This window comes from Erpetoichthys calabaricus, chromosome 7 (genome assembly GCF_900747795.2).
Source record: "Erpetoichthys calabaricus chromosome 7, fErpCal1.3, whole genome shotgun sequence".
NCBI classification, from domain to species: domain Eukaryota; kingdom Metazoa; phylum Chordata; class Cladistia; order Polypteriformes; family Polypteridae; genus Erpetoichthys; species Erpetoichthys calabaricus.
In genome coordinates, this window is record NC_041400.2 from 7,239,372 (window position 1) to 7,257,451 (window position 18,080).

The window sequence follows — 18,080 nt, forward strand, 5'->3', positions numbered from 1 at the left end:
AGTAAACATTTTTTTTTTTTTGCACTCATAAGTCGCCACAAAAGCACAATCACAACTTTGAGTATGTGCTTCACCAGCGATACACCGATCAAAAAAAAGAGTACTTGTTACAGCCTATCCTCTCAGGTTTTGAGGGGTGAAAAAACACATTTCATTTCAAGGTGTATTTCACGTTAAGTCCGGTGCTGCCAAAATAAACAAATGAAGAAATAATCAAATAAAGAAATAAGCATCAAAATATATATTTTGTGACACATTTTATTATAAATTATTTAATCTCACGTCACACTATACATTTATTTATTTTCACATTTATTTATCAAATTTAAAGTATTTGTATGTTATTACTGAGTGCAAAGTGTGTATAGACTATTGTGTGTTTCCCCCAGTTGCCAGATCTTCATGTAAGCAAATTAATTATTCTGTAAGGCGCATTAATTATTGTGTAAATTGTATATATAGTATGTGTTATCTACTCCACTAGTACAGTGAAGTTTTTAGATTGTATTTGATGTACTATTAAAAAAAAACAAAAAAAAAAAACAACTCAAAGTCAAAGAAAAATTTGGTCAATAGTTTTGACAAACTTTGCTGGGCCGAGTCTCTTTTGTCAAAATGAATTCTCACGTCCTCACGTTCTAAATACAAATAAACATTTGAGTTAAGCACATAACAATTTTTTTTCCATAGAATGAATACCTTTTCGACTTTTCCATCCCCAGGTTCACATCCTTTTTGCCGACTCAGAAGCTGTTTCCTCCGTTCTTGCCGCTTGGCCCTCTTCTGGAACTCCTCGTTGTGGTTGGTCAGATGAACACTCAGCTCCGATATGCTCAGAATCCTAACGTCACAGTGGGCACACTGAAAGTTGTCGGCACTGGATCTCGTTGGACTTGGCAACGTCATAAAATCCCGCTTCAAGTCTTTACTATGATGTTCCGTATAGTGCATACAGAGGAGCTCAGCTGTGTTAAACGACAATTTAAAGCACTTGATGCATTTGTAAGGAAGCCTTTCAATGTCCTTTTCTTGTTCAGTCTCGGGTTGCTCTTGGGGAGGCTTCTCTTTAACTTCGGGACTGGGTTCAGGTGCCCTGGCATAGACCACCGTGAAATAGCGCCCTAATTTGCTGGAATGCTGCCTTTTTGGGAAAACACCAGGGTGCCGTTTGATGTAGTGAGAGACGATGCTCTTCTTGCTGAAAGCCTGGAAAGGACACAAAGAGCATTTCCTCCTCTCAACTGCTATTCTTAGCTCTTCGCTCAAGGCTGGACCTTCAGTTTGAGAACTTATAGGGACAACAACTTTGTGAGGCTTTTCTGTGACGGTCTTCGAGGCTGCAAGACAGTGAGTGTAGTAAGCATCGATGTCATGCCGCTTCTGGTAATGTGCTGCCAGCCCTTTGCGTATCGGGTTTGTGTACGAGCAGAGAGCACACTTGAAGACATTGTTCTTACCCTCAGGCTGTGCTCGAACATTGTTGTGCTTGATGCGATAGTGACGAGCAATCCCTTTCCGAGTGGAGCAGAAATACTTGCAAAGTTGGCATCTAAATACAGTGTGCGATTCACATTTTTCACCCGGGTACTGGGAAAATGAAGGAAGGATTTCAGTCACTTCCTGAATGTCATCCATAGTGGATGAATTGCTTTCCACGAGTAGCTCTTTAGTTACAGAGTAATTTGTTAGAGAGGGATTAAACATGTCAGATGCTGGCTGATTGTGGTACTTCTCATAATGAATCTTCAGCTTTTCTAACGTTCCATGGGTGTACGGACACATCTTGCATCTATAAGCACCATACCCTTGCCTCTGAGATTTACATTTTTCATCGCCTTCATTTAACTCGAACACCTGCTCGACATCATCAGCAAAATCTTCTGCCGTCACTTTGACTAAAGGATGACGCTTCTGGTAGTGTGTTAGCACGCCATGGATGCGTGAGTTGACATAAGGGCAGTGTCTACATTTGTAAACTGAACTGGGGTTAATGTCAGCTTCTTGGGCAAAATCAGCTGCCTTAACTTTCATACCGGGATGCTTCTTGCCATAATGGGTCAACAGGCCATGCAAGCTGTTGTATTCAGACAAGCAGACAGTACACTGATAGGGGTTGGTGGATATCGAACTACTAGCAAAAGAAAACTGGGTGGCCATTTCAGGAGAGCCTACTGAAATTTCTAACGGTTCCTCGTCTTGGTCTGAGGGCTGCCTGTGAAATGGACTGGCCACTATGATTTCAGCGTCCACCTTTTGATGGTGTGATTTTTGCTTTCCTGAAGTGCTGTTACCTTTGATGATATCTAGTAGCACAGATTCATCTCCATTGATGGCCCAAGGATGAACTGTTTGATAATGATTTGTGATATCCCAAATGGAGCATGCCTCAAAGGCACAATCTCGGCATTGATAATGATTGCTTTCAGAGTTTGCTACTTGTTGAGAAGAAGTATTAGTAGCGGTGGTACTAGGAGTAGCAGTAGTAGTAGTGGTAGTAGCTGTAATAGTATCCGGCCCTGCCCACAATTTTGTAGCCATATAGGTATAATCGACGTTATGCTCCGGGTGTCGTCTTTGGTAATGCATTAGCAATCCGTTTGGTTCTGCATGAGAATAGATGCACCACTCACAGTGATATCCTGCCTCTAGAATACCATCCTGATAACCCCAGTGTAAAATGGTAGAGGCAGTAGCCTTCATGGTCGGATGGTCTTTCTTGAGATGTTTTTTCAGCGCATAAACGTACGGAGACATATAGGAGCAGTGTCTGCATTTCAGGGACCTCAGCGGTCGATTTTTCTCCCCGTCGGAGCTGTTGGCCGTGGCAGACATGTTGTTCAACTGACTCATCTGCGCACGCTCACGCTGGCTTCTAACAACAGCTGTGTGCCGTCGCACAAGATCTGCATTAGCTTTCACATCCCTGTGCTTCTTCTGATAATGAATCAACACGCCTTTCACAGTGCGGTTCCCATATTCGCAGTGCTGACAGAAGAACATCATCTCCCCTTCTCCTTTGTCTCCACCGGGTCGAGAATGGGAAGAACCGGCTCCGTCAAGGCCACTATTGTTAAACTGCTGAAGAAATTGCTTTGGTGGGGCAATTTGGAGTTCTTCCATAAGTTTTAGAAGACCTGGAGTTGGAGGTGCGTGCTTAATGTATTTTGCGGTTACTTTTATTTCTGGGTGTCTTTTTTGGTAATGAACAAGCACCCCCACTACTGATCTATTACTATAAACACAGTGTTTGCAGTAATATATCTCTTCCTTAATTTCAGGAGGAGCTACACTGCTTGTTTTAGGAGGAGACGGGGCACTCACCTCAAATACTTGATTGGAGTTGGCCTGAGAGCGATCTACTGAAACTACGCGCATTGTTTTCTGGATCCTGAAATAGGAAGCTTTTTGTTCTGGATGCTTCTTCTGATAGTGTACCAAAACAGAGTGCATGTTTGGACTAGCAAAAGAGCAAACGTCACAGTCATAAACTACAACATTATTTACAGCATTGTCTTTCTGAGAGTCCGTATCCATAATTGAATCTGCCTTCGGGAAGCTCTTGTTTACTGGACTGGTCTGGGATGTGCTACGTGCTATGGGTGTGGACGTTCCAAAGCTTTTGGGGGCAGAGTTTAAAATTTCTCTCAGCGTTTGTGACTCACTGCTCATGGGCAAAGGCTGATCAACCACATAGCTGGAAAAGATCATAGCATTATTGATCTTCACCGTAGGGTGCATTCTTTGGTAGTGAGGCATTAAACTTCGAACATTTGGGCTAGTGTACAAGCAGAATCGACATCTGTATATCAGATCTGGCTGGTTGAAATTTAGGACGTTAATAGCTTCAGGATGGTGTTCAGCATAGTGTTGGTTAAGGTCATCGAAAGTCGTGTATTCGACGTAGCACTCAAGGCAACGATATACAGCACTGTGATCATTCGGATCCAAGATGTATCTAAAACTAAATTTTATGTAAGGATGCATTCGCTGGTAGTGTGTGCTTACACTGCGGGCTGATTTGTTACTGTAGTCACAGTGCTTGCAATGAAACAGTGCTCCAGAATCATCAGTAAAGTCAAGATTATCTTGAAAAGCATCCCGACTATTCTGGCTGCTCTGATCGTGTGAATCTTTGGACTCGGATGGAATGATGTAATCATCCTCATTATCATCTTCATCAGACACAGTTAGTGAAACAGCAGCCATGCTGTTGGAGATGTATTTCTGCTGGAGATGGTGATTTGATTTTACCAACATGTCGTCGTTTTGAGGGTCATCGGATTCTCTGAAATACATCCGGTGCCTAGAGTAGTTGTAGCTCTGGTTCTTCATTAACTGCTCAGCTTGCGTCTCTTCCTTCTCTTCATCCATTTCAACTTCTACAACGTTTTCCTCCTCCTCTTCTTCCTCATCCTCAATGTCTTCCAGGTTAATAACTGCATCCTCCTGTTGTTTGTTTTGGCTGATCTTGCTCTGGAGATTGTTGGCAATTTCATCTATCCGTGTACGTTTTTTGACTGGCGATAGATCCAAGGGTAAATCATTAATGGATTTGCGTGCAGTCTTTGAAAGCAAGTGCTTTTTGGATGAGAAGCCCAAAATTGAGGTTTGTGTTTTCTGCACATAGTTAGGAGAGGTATAGGTTTCTGGCTCAGAGTCTTGCTGTTCATTTGAGGGGCCCTCGTAACTTGGCACTTGCATATTGTCACAGTATGAATGCTTGTGTTGCTGATGAACACGAAGACCTTTCAAGGTAGTTGTTGAAAAGCTGCACAACGAGCATCTGTGAGGATTTGGCTGGTTTATTTCAACTAGCATTCCTGATTTTTTGCCATTCACCTTGGAGTTGAGACTTCCTCCGTTGATTGGTTCCATGCTCTCGCTAAGAGAGCCCAGGCTTTCATTCTGCAAGCTCATGGTTTCCCACTCGGAAGATGTCCCAGTGTGACACTGTTTGTGAGTTCCTAATTTAAGGGGACTGGTGCAAATGAAAGGACATTCATCACATTTATAGACCGTTGTCTTCCCAGACAAATGGATGTTCTCTATATGACGAGAGATGCTTCGACGATGCATGGTGAGGAAAGAACAGAACGGGCACTGAAACCTGTTCATGTACCTTCGAAAAGGTATTCCCTTTGTTTCAAGCATTTTGGTATCTTCTTCTGACAACAACTGTTTTCCTGAAAGGTCTAGGGACAAAGAATTTGTGTGGTTTGAACCATCCATATCTCCAAGTTCCTCATCAGAGCTACTTCTAGAATCGTTCAACATGCTGTTGGTCTCAACATCAACAGTAGAGTTAAGCGAGTCCGACATTCCAAAGGCAGATCTGTCTGGTAAAAGGGAAGAAGATCCACTGGATGTGGTTTTCATTTTTCCATGAGAATACTGAAAGGGTGGGAATTTAGAGGCATGTGAAGAAGGGGATCTTAAAAGAGAGTTCCCCGTTGAACCTCTGTAACTGGAAACATTGCTTTCATTGCTACTTAAATTTTTAGGCATGTAACTGGAATTTGGAGTGCTTCTGTGAGATGCTGGAGAGTCTGGTTTTGACGGGGGTGCATTACCTCCTTCTTGTTGTTGCCGAAGGGAAGATATTATCTTTACCATGTTTCGGTGTTTCTTCATCATATGGTCACACCATCTCTCTCTCCGTAAAGTTTGATAGCCACACCACTCACAAGAGAAATTTCCCCGTGATTTGGTCAGTGGTTTGACCATTGACTCCAGAATGCTACGCTCAACAACTTCCTCTGGCAGATCAGTGCAAGACTCCTGCATGGGTAAAGAAACAGATGAAGGATCGGAGATGGCTTCATTGACAGACACAGGGGCTTCAATCAAGTTGCTTTTGTGGTACATCTTCTGATGTTTCAAAATTCGTGCCCTTCTCGGAGATTTGTAGGTACAGTATTGACAAGAGAAAACCTTCCCAAATCCATCGTGCAACAGGATGCTGTAGTTTGACTGCTTGCCGGAAGGTGAAACAGGGCCATTCCCACCACTGTGCATAGAGCCTCCAACAAATCCATGGACTTTTCTTGTATGTTCACTAAGAAGGGTTTTGGATCTGAAGTAACGAACACAGAACTTGCACTGAAAAAACTGGCTTGCTGACTTGGAAGGCTGGCTCGTCGACTGGTTATAAAGCATTTGGTTGGAACTGCTGTAATGCCCAGGGCTGGACTGGTAGGGGAGGAGTCCTAAAATAAAGAAAAAAAGAAAAGATTCAGCAGGTTAACATTGTACTAAATAAACAAATTAACAAATAAAAGCAAAAAAAACTCCATTACAATAGTCCACTATATAAATTAAATAAATGTAAAACGCAAATTTCACATGTGGAAAATTAAGTACACCTCACAATATTTATCATTAGCTCAAATACTCCAAAATGCTTAAAATTAGAATCAGGTATATAAGATCAGGTGTAAATGATTCATTGTTAGAGAGGATCTTGGAGGAACATGTTTTATTTACACCTCGGACAGTTACGTTTAGTTTGCTCTTTGTATTGAACTATGCACCATTACCGCGCCAAGGTCGACGGAGCTCTCTGAGGTTTTTTCAAAGAACGATACATATGTCTATGAGTCTGAGAGGTGATTTAAGAAGATCTCCAAAAAATTATAAATCACACATTTTAATGTCCAGAGGATCATCTACAAGTAAAGATGACTGCAAGCAACTGCCAACTTGTCCAGGCCAGACCACCCCATCAACAAGTTCAGGCCAAGAACAGAATGCAAGATGCTGGAAGGGATCTCTAAAAAGCCAAGACTTTCATCACAGGGCCTTCTGGGAGCTCTTGCCACTGTTAATTAATGTCAAAGTGCAAGAGTGTGCCATTAGAACAAGGATGTATAAATTACATCTACATGGGAGGTATTCGAAGAAGAAACCACAAGGAACATCAGGGCAAGAGTAAAGTTTGGCCATGAACACCTAGGCAAAGACTAGGACTCCGGGAACAAAGTGCTCCGCATAGATGATAGCATTATATGGTAACAGTGCCAGAAGACAACCAAAAACAGCATTTGACCAGAAGAACCTGGTAACAACTGTAAAGTACAGTGGTGGAAATGTTCTGGTTTGGTGCTGCATTTCTATCTAAGGGCCTGGGACAGCTCACCACCATAGAATCCACTAGGAATTCTTCACTGTACCAGAGGGTACTTAAGGATAGTATTTATTTTGACAACACATTTGATTTAGTCTTCTGACTATATTGCATTTTAGTTTTAGTCACATCTTAGTAATTTAATTGTTGTTAATTTTAGTCAAGAAAAAGTAAATTGGTTTAAGTTGACTAAAATTAGTCAAACAGTCAAAATCAGATGGACATCTTATTTCATATACTGTATGAATATGCACAAAATAAAATGTACCTCTAAATTATTATACTAACATGCACACTACTGAGCCAAACTACATGTAGTGATAATTGAATATAAAATTTGGAATAGCTGTAGAAAGGATTTACTCCAAAAGATCTCCATCAGATAAAGGCAGCCCTGGTCTGTAATCACAGTTTTGTGGCCCTCAACATGCCTTAGTTATGCTGCTATAAGATTTTACCAAAGAAAATGTATACGACTGAAGTGTTTTCACTACGTTCTTCACATTTGAGAGGTTATGCTCATAAACATTAGTTTGCCCTCAAAAACCAAACACCACAAATTTAGAGTTTGCATATTCATACTCAGCAGTAAAGCAATGCAGTTTTGCCATACTGTACATGTACATATCGCATTAATTGGGAGATGAGCCTCAAGCACTGAAATCCTAAATACATTTTATGTTAGTATTAACAAATGGAGCAGCTCATTTCACCAACGATGGGGACAAGCCAAATAGGCAACAATAACATTTATTTCTATAGCACATTTTCATACAAATGACAGAGCTCAAAGTGCTTTACAAGATGAAGAAGGAGAAAAAAGACAAAATAAATAAAACAGAATTAGGGAACAATAATCAACACAGAATAAAAGTAAGGTCCAATGGCCAGGGAGGACAGAACAAAACAAAAAAAAAAAAAAAACTCCAGATGGCTGGAGAAAAAAAATAAAATCTGCAGGGGTACCCGAGGCCACGAGACCACCCAACCCCCTCTAGGCAATCTACCTAACATAAATGACCTCACAATCAGTCCTCATGGTATTCAGGGTTCACATGGAAGAACTTGATGATGACGGTCATGTGGACTTCTGGCCTTCAATGTAGGAGATCAGAGGAAGAGGGCGCCTAAACCAATAAATCTCATTTTCTATTGCATCATGTGGACAGCATGTGTGTCATCTACCACAGGAAGAGATGGCACCAGAATGCACAGTGGGAAGCAGACAAGCTGGTAGAGGGAGTGTGATGGTACAATGATCTGCTGGAAAACCCTGGGTATGGGCACTCATGTGGATGTTAATTTGACATATACAACCTACAAGCCACTTCGTTTGAAACCTGTCTCTGTTTAATTAATTTAGTTGTCGTCACTGCCGCTGTGCCTGTATGTGTAAGCGGATGCGTGCGAGGTGCCTTCACTCACAACCCTGAACTGTATCCACCAGTTACAAAATGGATGGATACGCGGACAAATGTGTAGATGTGCTAATTACAATCAAGGAATGAATGCAAAGCTTCCATTCCTTTATCGGGACTGTGTAGGACACTGTGTTAAAAATGATTAATCCCCCCACCCTTTCACATGCTGTAACAAATGCATGACACTACAACCTTAAGAGTTACAATTCACATCTGAGGCTGAGTGCATCTGATTGCGCTCTCAAAGCGGCAAAGAATCTGTTGAAGTAACACATAAAGTGATAAAACTGGCAATAACAAATGCCTGTGTGTGTCTTTGTATTGACTTTTTTTTGTCTTCAATAATAAACACGTTTCCCCCAATCGCACATTGAAATTCTCGAGCACACAGCATCGCCAGACATGATTTCTGTCATTTTTCTTTTTAACGTGTTGATGCAGTGCTGTATCATCACCACTGTTCAGCCTTTTTCATATGTAGTCTTTTCTCACATATTATTGTGCCATCCGAAGTTATTTGTATATTTACGGTCACACAAGTGTGCAGTACCAACGTTACTATTGTTGTGACATTCCTACTTGCAGCACACCTAAAATAAACCAACGCACTTGAAGCATTAGTATTAGCAGGGTAAAGGAGAGCCAGAAGTAACGGTATTGGCGTTGGGCAAGTCAGCACCTAGATAACGTTACATACCTTGGCATGAATATCAGGATGGTGCGCCTCTAGACCGCTCTCAGGTTTGTGGAGTTCTTTCCTGTGAGCTTCATTCTACATGGCATACACTGGGTTTTAATTTGTAGTCAGCGCTGTAATTAAACTTGGTCCGTATGTCTGACCGCTATTTTCACATTAGCCAACATAGTGATGTGGAGTGAAGCAGGATTCTGGCTTACATAATGGATTCCTGATGATGCCCAATCTAGTGTTAGCCAATTACATGCATGAATACAAGTTTTTAAAATTGCAACAATGCATTCATGCTTATTTGTTGGCGAACCACTTCATGTTGAACAGAGATGCTGTTCACATCGCTCATTGTCCAGTTGTCTTTAACATTTTCGTTTTTAGTTTTCATCAACAATGATTTTAAAAGCATTTGTCTAAGTTTTCGTCATTCATTTATTTTTTGTTCCATTTGTGTCACAGAAAAAATGTAGTTTGTCTTAGTTTTTATCAACAAAATTAACACTGCTTGAGGATAACGTGAGACCATCTGTCGAACGGTTGAAGCTCAACTGAAAGTGGTGGACCTTACAACATGACAATGACTCTAAACACAGCAGTAAATCCAACAAGGAAAGGCTGAAATGACATAAATGGAGGGTTCTGGAATGGCCAATTCAAAGGCCTGAGCTGAATCCTATTGAGATGCTCTGGGGGATTTGAAACGGGCTGTGCATGTAAGACACCACTCACACGAAACACAGCTGAAAGAAGAGTGGGAAGGACTTTTTCCTACTCAGTGTCAGAGACTGGTAGACAATTCTAGGAAACAGCTACTTGTTCCACAGATGGAAGTTGCACATCTGTTCATTTTGTATGATAAATTATTACAAAATCAAATTTGCATTTTTTTTCCAATGACATCTCTTTGATCTACAGATATTGTTTAAAATTGAAGATCAAATCTTGTTATGTCTACAAATGTCAAAAAAAATTTCATGCTGTGTACGTACTTTTGTCATGACTGCATATAATTATATATACACCAGTAACGGCTTACTGCACGATAACGTGCAGTGAATACACTTGACTTATAGTTTTCCTCCTCTTTCTCTGTATGTTTAGCATTCGCTTGCTCAGAGGTTGATGCGCTTGCTGCTTCCTGAGCCGCTCTTCTTTTCTCCACCCTAGCGGCCCGCTTCTTCTCTTCTTCCGTAGCCATCTTTTTGCGTTAAAACTGATTAAGTCCGTATTTGTGTTGCGATTACTTAGAGCTGGCACTTAAGTCTTCAATCTACCTCAAGAATGATTTGAGATATGAAGAGGTAGAGGAAGTGACAGTGAAGGTGATAGGGATGAGAACGGCCGAGAGTTGATTCTACAATAAAATAACATAAAAATAAAAAGAGGAATAACCTTGGAGGTCAATCATCACCCCGAAAGCGGATAGTAGACATCACATAGTACATGTGTACCAAACTTCAGGTCAATAGTTTGTGAGCTACGAGGTGATTTAAAATCCTGGACAGACAACCGAACAGCTATGGCAGCGTATTAAAAAAGAAGATATATACACACACACGCACAACAGGTCAGCTCTCCTTATCTGCAGGTATATGGTTCCTGCAAAAATACCGTGGATGCTCAGGACTTGTATAAACCTATAAAGACGTTTGCATGCACAAATCAAACACAAGGGCTGATAGAGTGGGCCTGAAGATTGGCTGGGCTTGGGTACACCATGCTTCAACAGCATCTGACTAGAATATTCTGGATTTTGCTTTTTTTTAATACATTTAGAACCACAGTGGGTCAAAACCGTGGATGTGAAAATCCGCAAATAAGGTGGGCCGACTGAATACATCATCATACAAGTGTCTTATGATTGTTTTACTTTTGTTAATGTTTTAACAAAAATATTACTATGTGGAGTTTTTAGAACAGTGATTTTTTTGAACGACACAAGACTTGGGAAACAGTTTGAATTTCCTGAGATACCGATTTAAACTTTCATAAATTTCTAGGATACTTTGTGTGTGTGCAGTGCGCTACTGATGGTTATCCCACAATCTGAAACAAAGTTCAAATCTGCCATCCATCAGTACTGATGCCAGCTACTGCCATCCATCAGTACTGATGCCAGCTACTGTATGAACTGATAATTGGATTATCCCGGCCTGTTCTTTAACCTCCAATAACCAGTTCAACTAGGCCCGTTTGTAATTTGATTAGAGAGTAGGAGTTAACTTTAATTCTTGTAATACTTCAAATATTTTTTGCAGCAGTTATCTGAATTCCTGAAATACCTAAAACTGTTATTTGTTTGGGTTTATTTGAGGGAGAAAGAACCATGTCTGTTATGGATATTCATTTTGTTCAAAATGAATTTTGCTGGAAAAAGTTCAGACATAGCATCTAATGCTGCCTTTCTGAATTAAGAACATTAGAACAATTGTGATGAGAGCAGACCATTCAGCCCAACAAGCTTGTCCGTCCTATTCACCTAAATTCTCCAAAAATAACATTGACTTAAGATCTGAAGGTCCCTAAAGTCCCACTGTCCTCTACACTGAAATGGAGACCCTTGGATTTAAATTCATTGGATTCTAGCAGCAACACAGGCTCTCAGATCTTGCAGAGAATATGGTAGCACAGCAAGTCCTGGTTTAATTTTTAAACAGGTTTGGGATTTCTCCATTTGTTGAAGATTGCAAAGATTGTTAGTTGGCACAAAATGATGGACTTCCTAATGCCTGACGTTACTTTGCTATCCCCTCACAGACACAAAAAAACACAGTAATTTTGTTCTGGTGGTAACCATTGTCCCATCTAAGTATGATCTGTTGTCCCATCACAGATCTATTAAAATCAAATTTTGCAAGTTTTATGTTTTTATACACATGTGGATGGATTTGTAGATGTTTGATTGATCTCTTGAATGGTTTTATGTACTTGATATGAATGAGCCCCTCTACAGAGAAGAATGTTGATTGACTTTTTGGTTAATGGATAATGAAAAAAGTAGAAACTTTCTCATGTCATTTGTTAGATTCCATTTCTGTCACCTTTTTCAGTGCTAGTCAACAGTCAACTATGCTTATGTAAGAAAAAAAAAAAACACAACCTTTCATAAAAGAAAAATAATCTAAATGAAAACTAAAAAAATTAGAAGAATATTAACATTAACCATTGATTTGATTAACAATTATAGTTGTCTGGAAGAAAAACACTCAGAACTGAAAAGTAAAAGCCATTCACACCTTGTGGCACTAATTCCATTTCCTCAACTAAATACTTTAAAAAATTCTATGAACAATAAATATCAGTTGCAAATACAACTCTGAGACACAAAGATGGAAATTAGAAAAAAATACATTTCAGCACATAGGAGTGGTAACAGTATTGTCACATGTATAGAATTCTTGCTTGCATTTTGCAACAAGTCGGCACCTTCCAGTGCCATTATTACCAAGTATATACTAAAATGTCTAACTTCATTCTATTTAAACTTGTTCTGCTGGACCTCTACAGGGTCTGGTGTGTAATTTTCAGATGGGCTGCCTTGCTCATCTTCCAAAAACTGTCCCTCACATCCTCTTCTCCTTGCTTCTTGCTGTATGTCTGGTCAGTCTACTGTCCTGTCAGTTGTTCCTTTTGCCTCAACTTACCTTCTAAAGTTGAGCTCAGTGGACCACTTGCAGTGTGCAGCCTTTAAACTCTTAAATACCCAGGGAGAAAAGATCTAGCAAAATTAACAGGATCTCTTTTTTTTTATTACCACGCTTATATTAGCTTTACCTGTTTGTTGTCTGGTACAAATCTTGTAATCGATATTTAACCCACTTCCTATTGTCCAAATGACTTGACATTTTGCACACTTACTCACTTCCGATGACAACACATGAATCAATAATCAGTTTCACTAATTGATCAATTAATCCATGTTAATTAAGAAATTAAATTTTTATATGAAGAATAGTTAAAGATTTCACCAATAGATGGTGTTAGTAATGGATAGAAATATTAAAGGAAGTGTTAAAATGTTGATTACAAAATTATATTAAAACAAACCCAAGACTAAAAAGTTGAAAATAATATATATATAAAAATACTTTTTAAAAACCACGCATATATTAAGTTAAAAAGTGTACTAAAAAGTAAAAAATAAGTCTCTCATACATCACTTGTGAAATAAAAGCGTGGGGGCTTTTCATCAATCAACATTCAAAGAACACTTCTTAAAATCTTACGAGTGATGTATGAGAGACTTATTTACTTTTTAGTACACTTTTTAACTTAATATAAGCATGGTTTTTAAAAAAAGTATTTTTTATATATATATTATTTACTAATATATATTATTTACTATTAGAATGCTATACACAATGTGATTTTATATTTCTCACATTAAGAGCCCATTCCCTCTCATAATGCTATTAACCATGTTTTTTACTTTCAATCCTTCTGTTCCAAGCTCTCCTTGTTACTTAATTACCCTTCTCTGCAGTTCTTACTGTAGAGATTGCTTATCAAGGGTTGAAGTAAACTTATTATTCATTAATTGATGAATCTCAAAAGGAACAAAACAAACCCAAAACTTGTATGCTGGCTTAAAAGACAGTCGAGAGGAGATGGCTGTGGCTCTGAGCGTCAGAGTATCAAAATGGTGTAACACGTTGCACATTTTCAGTGTCTCTCAAGAGAGATTTCTTCATCCAAAGGTAGCGCTCCCTATACTTTAATCAATTCAAGTTCTAAATAAGGTAAGAGGTCTACAAGGACAAAGGTTAGTGCTGTCTCTGTTATTGTCAAAGTATGTGGCAGGTGCTGTAACTTAGCAGCTTGTGGATTGGACTTTAAACATCAAGGATACCAAGTTCAGTCACAGCCTCAGAGTTATGTGTGATGTCATGTGCATTATTTATACAGTGAATTCAGAAAGCATTCAGGCCCCTTCATTTTCTGCACACTTTGTGTTGTAGCTTTAATTTTAAATGTATTCAATAGTTATTTTTTCTCATCAATCATTACTTAATAACCCATAATGACTTTTTCAGAAAGGTCTTCCAATTTATTAAAAATCAAAAACATAGTAGACCCTTTGCTGTGGTCTCCAAATTGGGTTCAGGTGAATCCGGTTTGCTTTTATTCTCCTTGAGATGTTTCTGGAATTTGATTGGTGTCCACCTGTGGCAGATTCAATTGACTGGGCATTGTTTAGAAAAGCACACATGTACATGTGCATACAAGGCTGGCTGCACAATTCACACTGCACGTCAGGATAAAAGCCAAGCCATAAGTAGACCTCCATGTTCAAATTGTGATAAACATAGCTTAGGGAAAGCAGATCAAACAACCTCTAAAGTGGCCTTAACAACTGTGAAATGGAAGAAATTTGGAAACGCCAGGACTGTTTCTAGAGCTGGCCGTCTGGACAAACTGAGTAACCAGGCAAGAAGAACCTTGGTCAGGGAGGGGACTATGAACCCAACAGTCACTTCAACAGGGCTTCAGGAGTCCTCTGATGAGATGAGAGAGCCTATCTTAAGGACAATTATCTCTTATGAAATGAGAGCCTTTCTTAAGGACAACCACCTCAGCAGCACTTCATCAATCAGGCGATTATGGTAGAGGGGCTAGATGGGAGCCATTCTGGAGTAAGCAGATTCTCAAAAATTGACCTCTACGCCAGAAAAAATATTGATCAGTCTTGAGGACTAAGACAGCATTTCCGTAATATATATGAAACTATTTTACAGTGCCTCCCTTTCAGAGATCCAAGAGTACAGTGAGAAAAGGATCTCTCACTCAACATTTCAGAAAAGGAGTGCAAGTCAGCCATGCACAGAATTCACTCAAGCTCCATATGTGCAAAGCATAGAATTATTCAACTCAAAATTATATATCGAGCACATCTCTCTCGCTTAAATTTGTCCAAAATGTTTCCAGGGCAAGATCCAACCTGCAAATGCTGCAATCAAGTTCCTGCCTCACTGTGCCACATGTTTTGGGAGGCGAGCACCAAATTAACATCAATCTGGACCAAAATCTTTAAATGCCTTTCAGACAGCCTTGGTGTCTCAATCTCTCCTATGCCACTAACAGCTGTGTTTAGGGTACTCCTAGATGGGCTTAAAGTGGAGAAGGGCAAACAAACTGTAATTGCCTTTACTACACTATTGGCACATAGACTTTATTTTGGCCAACTGGAAGAATCCAAACTCTCCTATTCTAAGTCAGTGGGTAAGTGATGTTATATACTATTTGAAACTGGAAAAAAATTAAATTCACACTTAGAGGATCTGTGCAAAACTTTTTCAAAACCTGGCAGGATCTAATCAATAACATTTTAGAATAAGCATTTAAATTGAAGAGGCAGGTTCTATCCCCTCTTTTACTCCATTTATCTTTATCCGTTTATTAAATTTATCTATTTACTTATTTTTACTAGCTTTAAGTTTTACTCTGCTGGCCTAGGTCTCTCTCTCGGTGGGGGTTGATTTGTTTCAAACCTTTTTTTGTAAAACTTGAGTTATTTGTATGGAATGCTATTTGATTTTAATAAAATCAATAAAATCAAAAAAAAATGACCTCTTTGGGCAGAATACCAGGCACAATGCCTGGTGAACTGCTCATCACCTGCCTAATACCATCCCAAATGGTGAAGCATGGCAATGGCCAAGCCAAGTCCAGAATTAAACCTTACAAAACAACTGTAAGGAGACCTGAAGATGGCAGTTTACAGATGCTCCCATCCAATCTGTTCCGATTCTGAAAACAAATCCAAATCATATTATGTGAAATCATCTACTGTTGAATTCTGCTCTGTACTTGTAATATTTCTGTTGTACTATTATATTGTATTGAGGATTACTTGTTCTGTCCTGTGTATTGTATTGTATTTTATTTGCCCCTTTTTTGACAGTCACTGCACACCAAACCTATCTGGAAAGGGGTCTCTCTTTGAACTGCCTTTCCCAAGGTTTCTTCCATTTTTTTCCCTACAAGGGGTTTCTTGTCTTCTTGGAGAGTCAAGGCTGGGAGTCTGTCGAAAGACAAGGTCTGTTAAAGCCCATCGCGGCACTCCTTGTGTGATTTTAGGCTACACAAAAATAAATTGTACTGTATCGTATCGTATCTAATTACAAGGATCTGTCAGAAGACATGGGATAAACTACCCCTCAACAAGGTACGAAAAGGTTGTATTCTTCCAAGAAGACTTGAAGCTATTTGCTGCCGAAGGGGCCTCTACAAACTACTGAATTAAGAGTCTGAATACATCTATGAATAATATTATTCCAGTTTTTCATTTTTAATAAATTCACAAACCTGCCTGAAAATGGGTTTTCAGTTTGTCATTGTAGACTGATGGGCAAAATTATCCATTTATAATGATCTACAACACGATAAAATATGCAGAAAATGGAGAGTGCTGAATGCTTTATGAATCGACTATATATATTTATGAAGTGTGCGTGTGTACACACACATAAATATATGCATTCCTCCCAATTTTCAAGTCTACTGATCCAGATCAGGATCAGGATGAAGCAGCAGCCTATCCCAGCAATCACCAGGTGCAAGGATGGAACAAAACCTGGACAGGGTGCTAACCCATTGCAGTGTGAACGCCATATAGGGCCAATATAACAAAGCCAATTAGTCTAACCTAAATGTCTCAAGAGTTTCATGGGAAGAAACTCACGCGGACACGGGAAGAACATGTAAACTCCACGCAGAGGGCATCCAGGATGGGTTTCAACTCCTTTTGCCTTTTTCTGCTTCTGTCAAAGTAAACGATATGCCAAGAGTTGGAAAACAGGAGAGTTCAGGAAAATGTCTGAAAACGGGCCTTAAAATGAATCAAAAAGTCAATAAACAAATGTCTAAAACCAAAACGTATTTACTAGGCCGTGCTACTAAATACTGTCTTAACAGTTTTGACCTTGGCTAGATATTTCCTACGATACATCTTCTGATTCCATCTCTACTCAAAACGATACAACATGAGCATCAGGAAACAAACTGATGCATTGTTTTAAAGGTAATGGATGTCAATACAGGGAGTCCTCGGGTTACGACACAGTTCCGTTCCTACAACAGTGATGTAACCCAAATTTTGGTGTAAGTCGAAACACACCCTAGCCTAAGTCACTTACATATCCTAACACATTTGCAAAATCATAATCTAGAACATAAAAACACAACTAAGCCACAGAAAAAGGACATAAATATACTATACTGTACAATGTACTGTAGTAACAGAAAAAATGAGTGTAAAAAAAAATCCTTACCTTTATTCCTTCTCACGTCTCAATTTTTTTTTTTAAGTTTTTATGGGAGTGAGTGTTGTGAACTTGAAACGTCGTATGTCGAGACGTTGTAACCCGAGGACCCCCTGTACCATCTTCTACTCCTTTTGGCTGCTCCCATTAGGGGTTGCCAAAGCAGATCATCTACTCCCATATCTTCCTGTCCTCGTCATCTTGCTCTGTTACACCCACCATCTTTATGTCCACTCTCACCACATCCATAAACCTTCTCTTAGGCCTTCCTCTTTTCCCCTTGGCTGTCAGTTCTATCCTTAGCATCCCTTTCCCAATATACCCAGCACCTCACCATCACACATCTTAAATGCATAACCATCTGTCCATACACTGTAGCAGGCAGAAGGCAGGAACCAAGCTTGGTCATGATGCAGTTCTACTACAGGCCATATCCACTCAAATTTAACTTCACGTGATATGGGAAATGTTTCAAATGCCTTATGGAAAGTGATATGGCTGGGAAGTGAACACATTTCCTCAAAGATGGTAAGCAGCTGTGCTGCCCACTGAGCCATCATGCCTCCCTCTTATAAAAATAATTA

At 39.5% G+C, this 18,080-nt stretch overlaps 1 protein-coding gene across 1 annotated transcript in view; it reads right to left on the minus strand.

Annotated features, from left to right (window-relative positions):
• Window positions 1–18,080, minus strand: part of znf462 (zinc finger protein 462) — a 176,341-nt gene that overhangs the window by 41,913 nt on the left and 116,348 nt on the right. Inside the window, exon 3 of the mRNA XM_028805058.2 lies at window positions 700–6,206. Coding sequence (XP_028660891.1) covers window positions 700–6,206 — 5,507 coding nt within the window. The remainder of the gene's footprint in view (window positions 1–699; window positions 6,207–18,080) is intronic.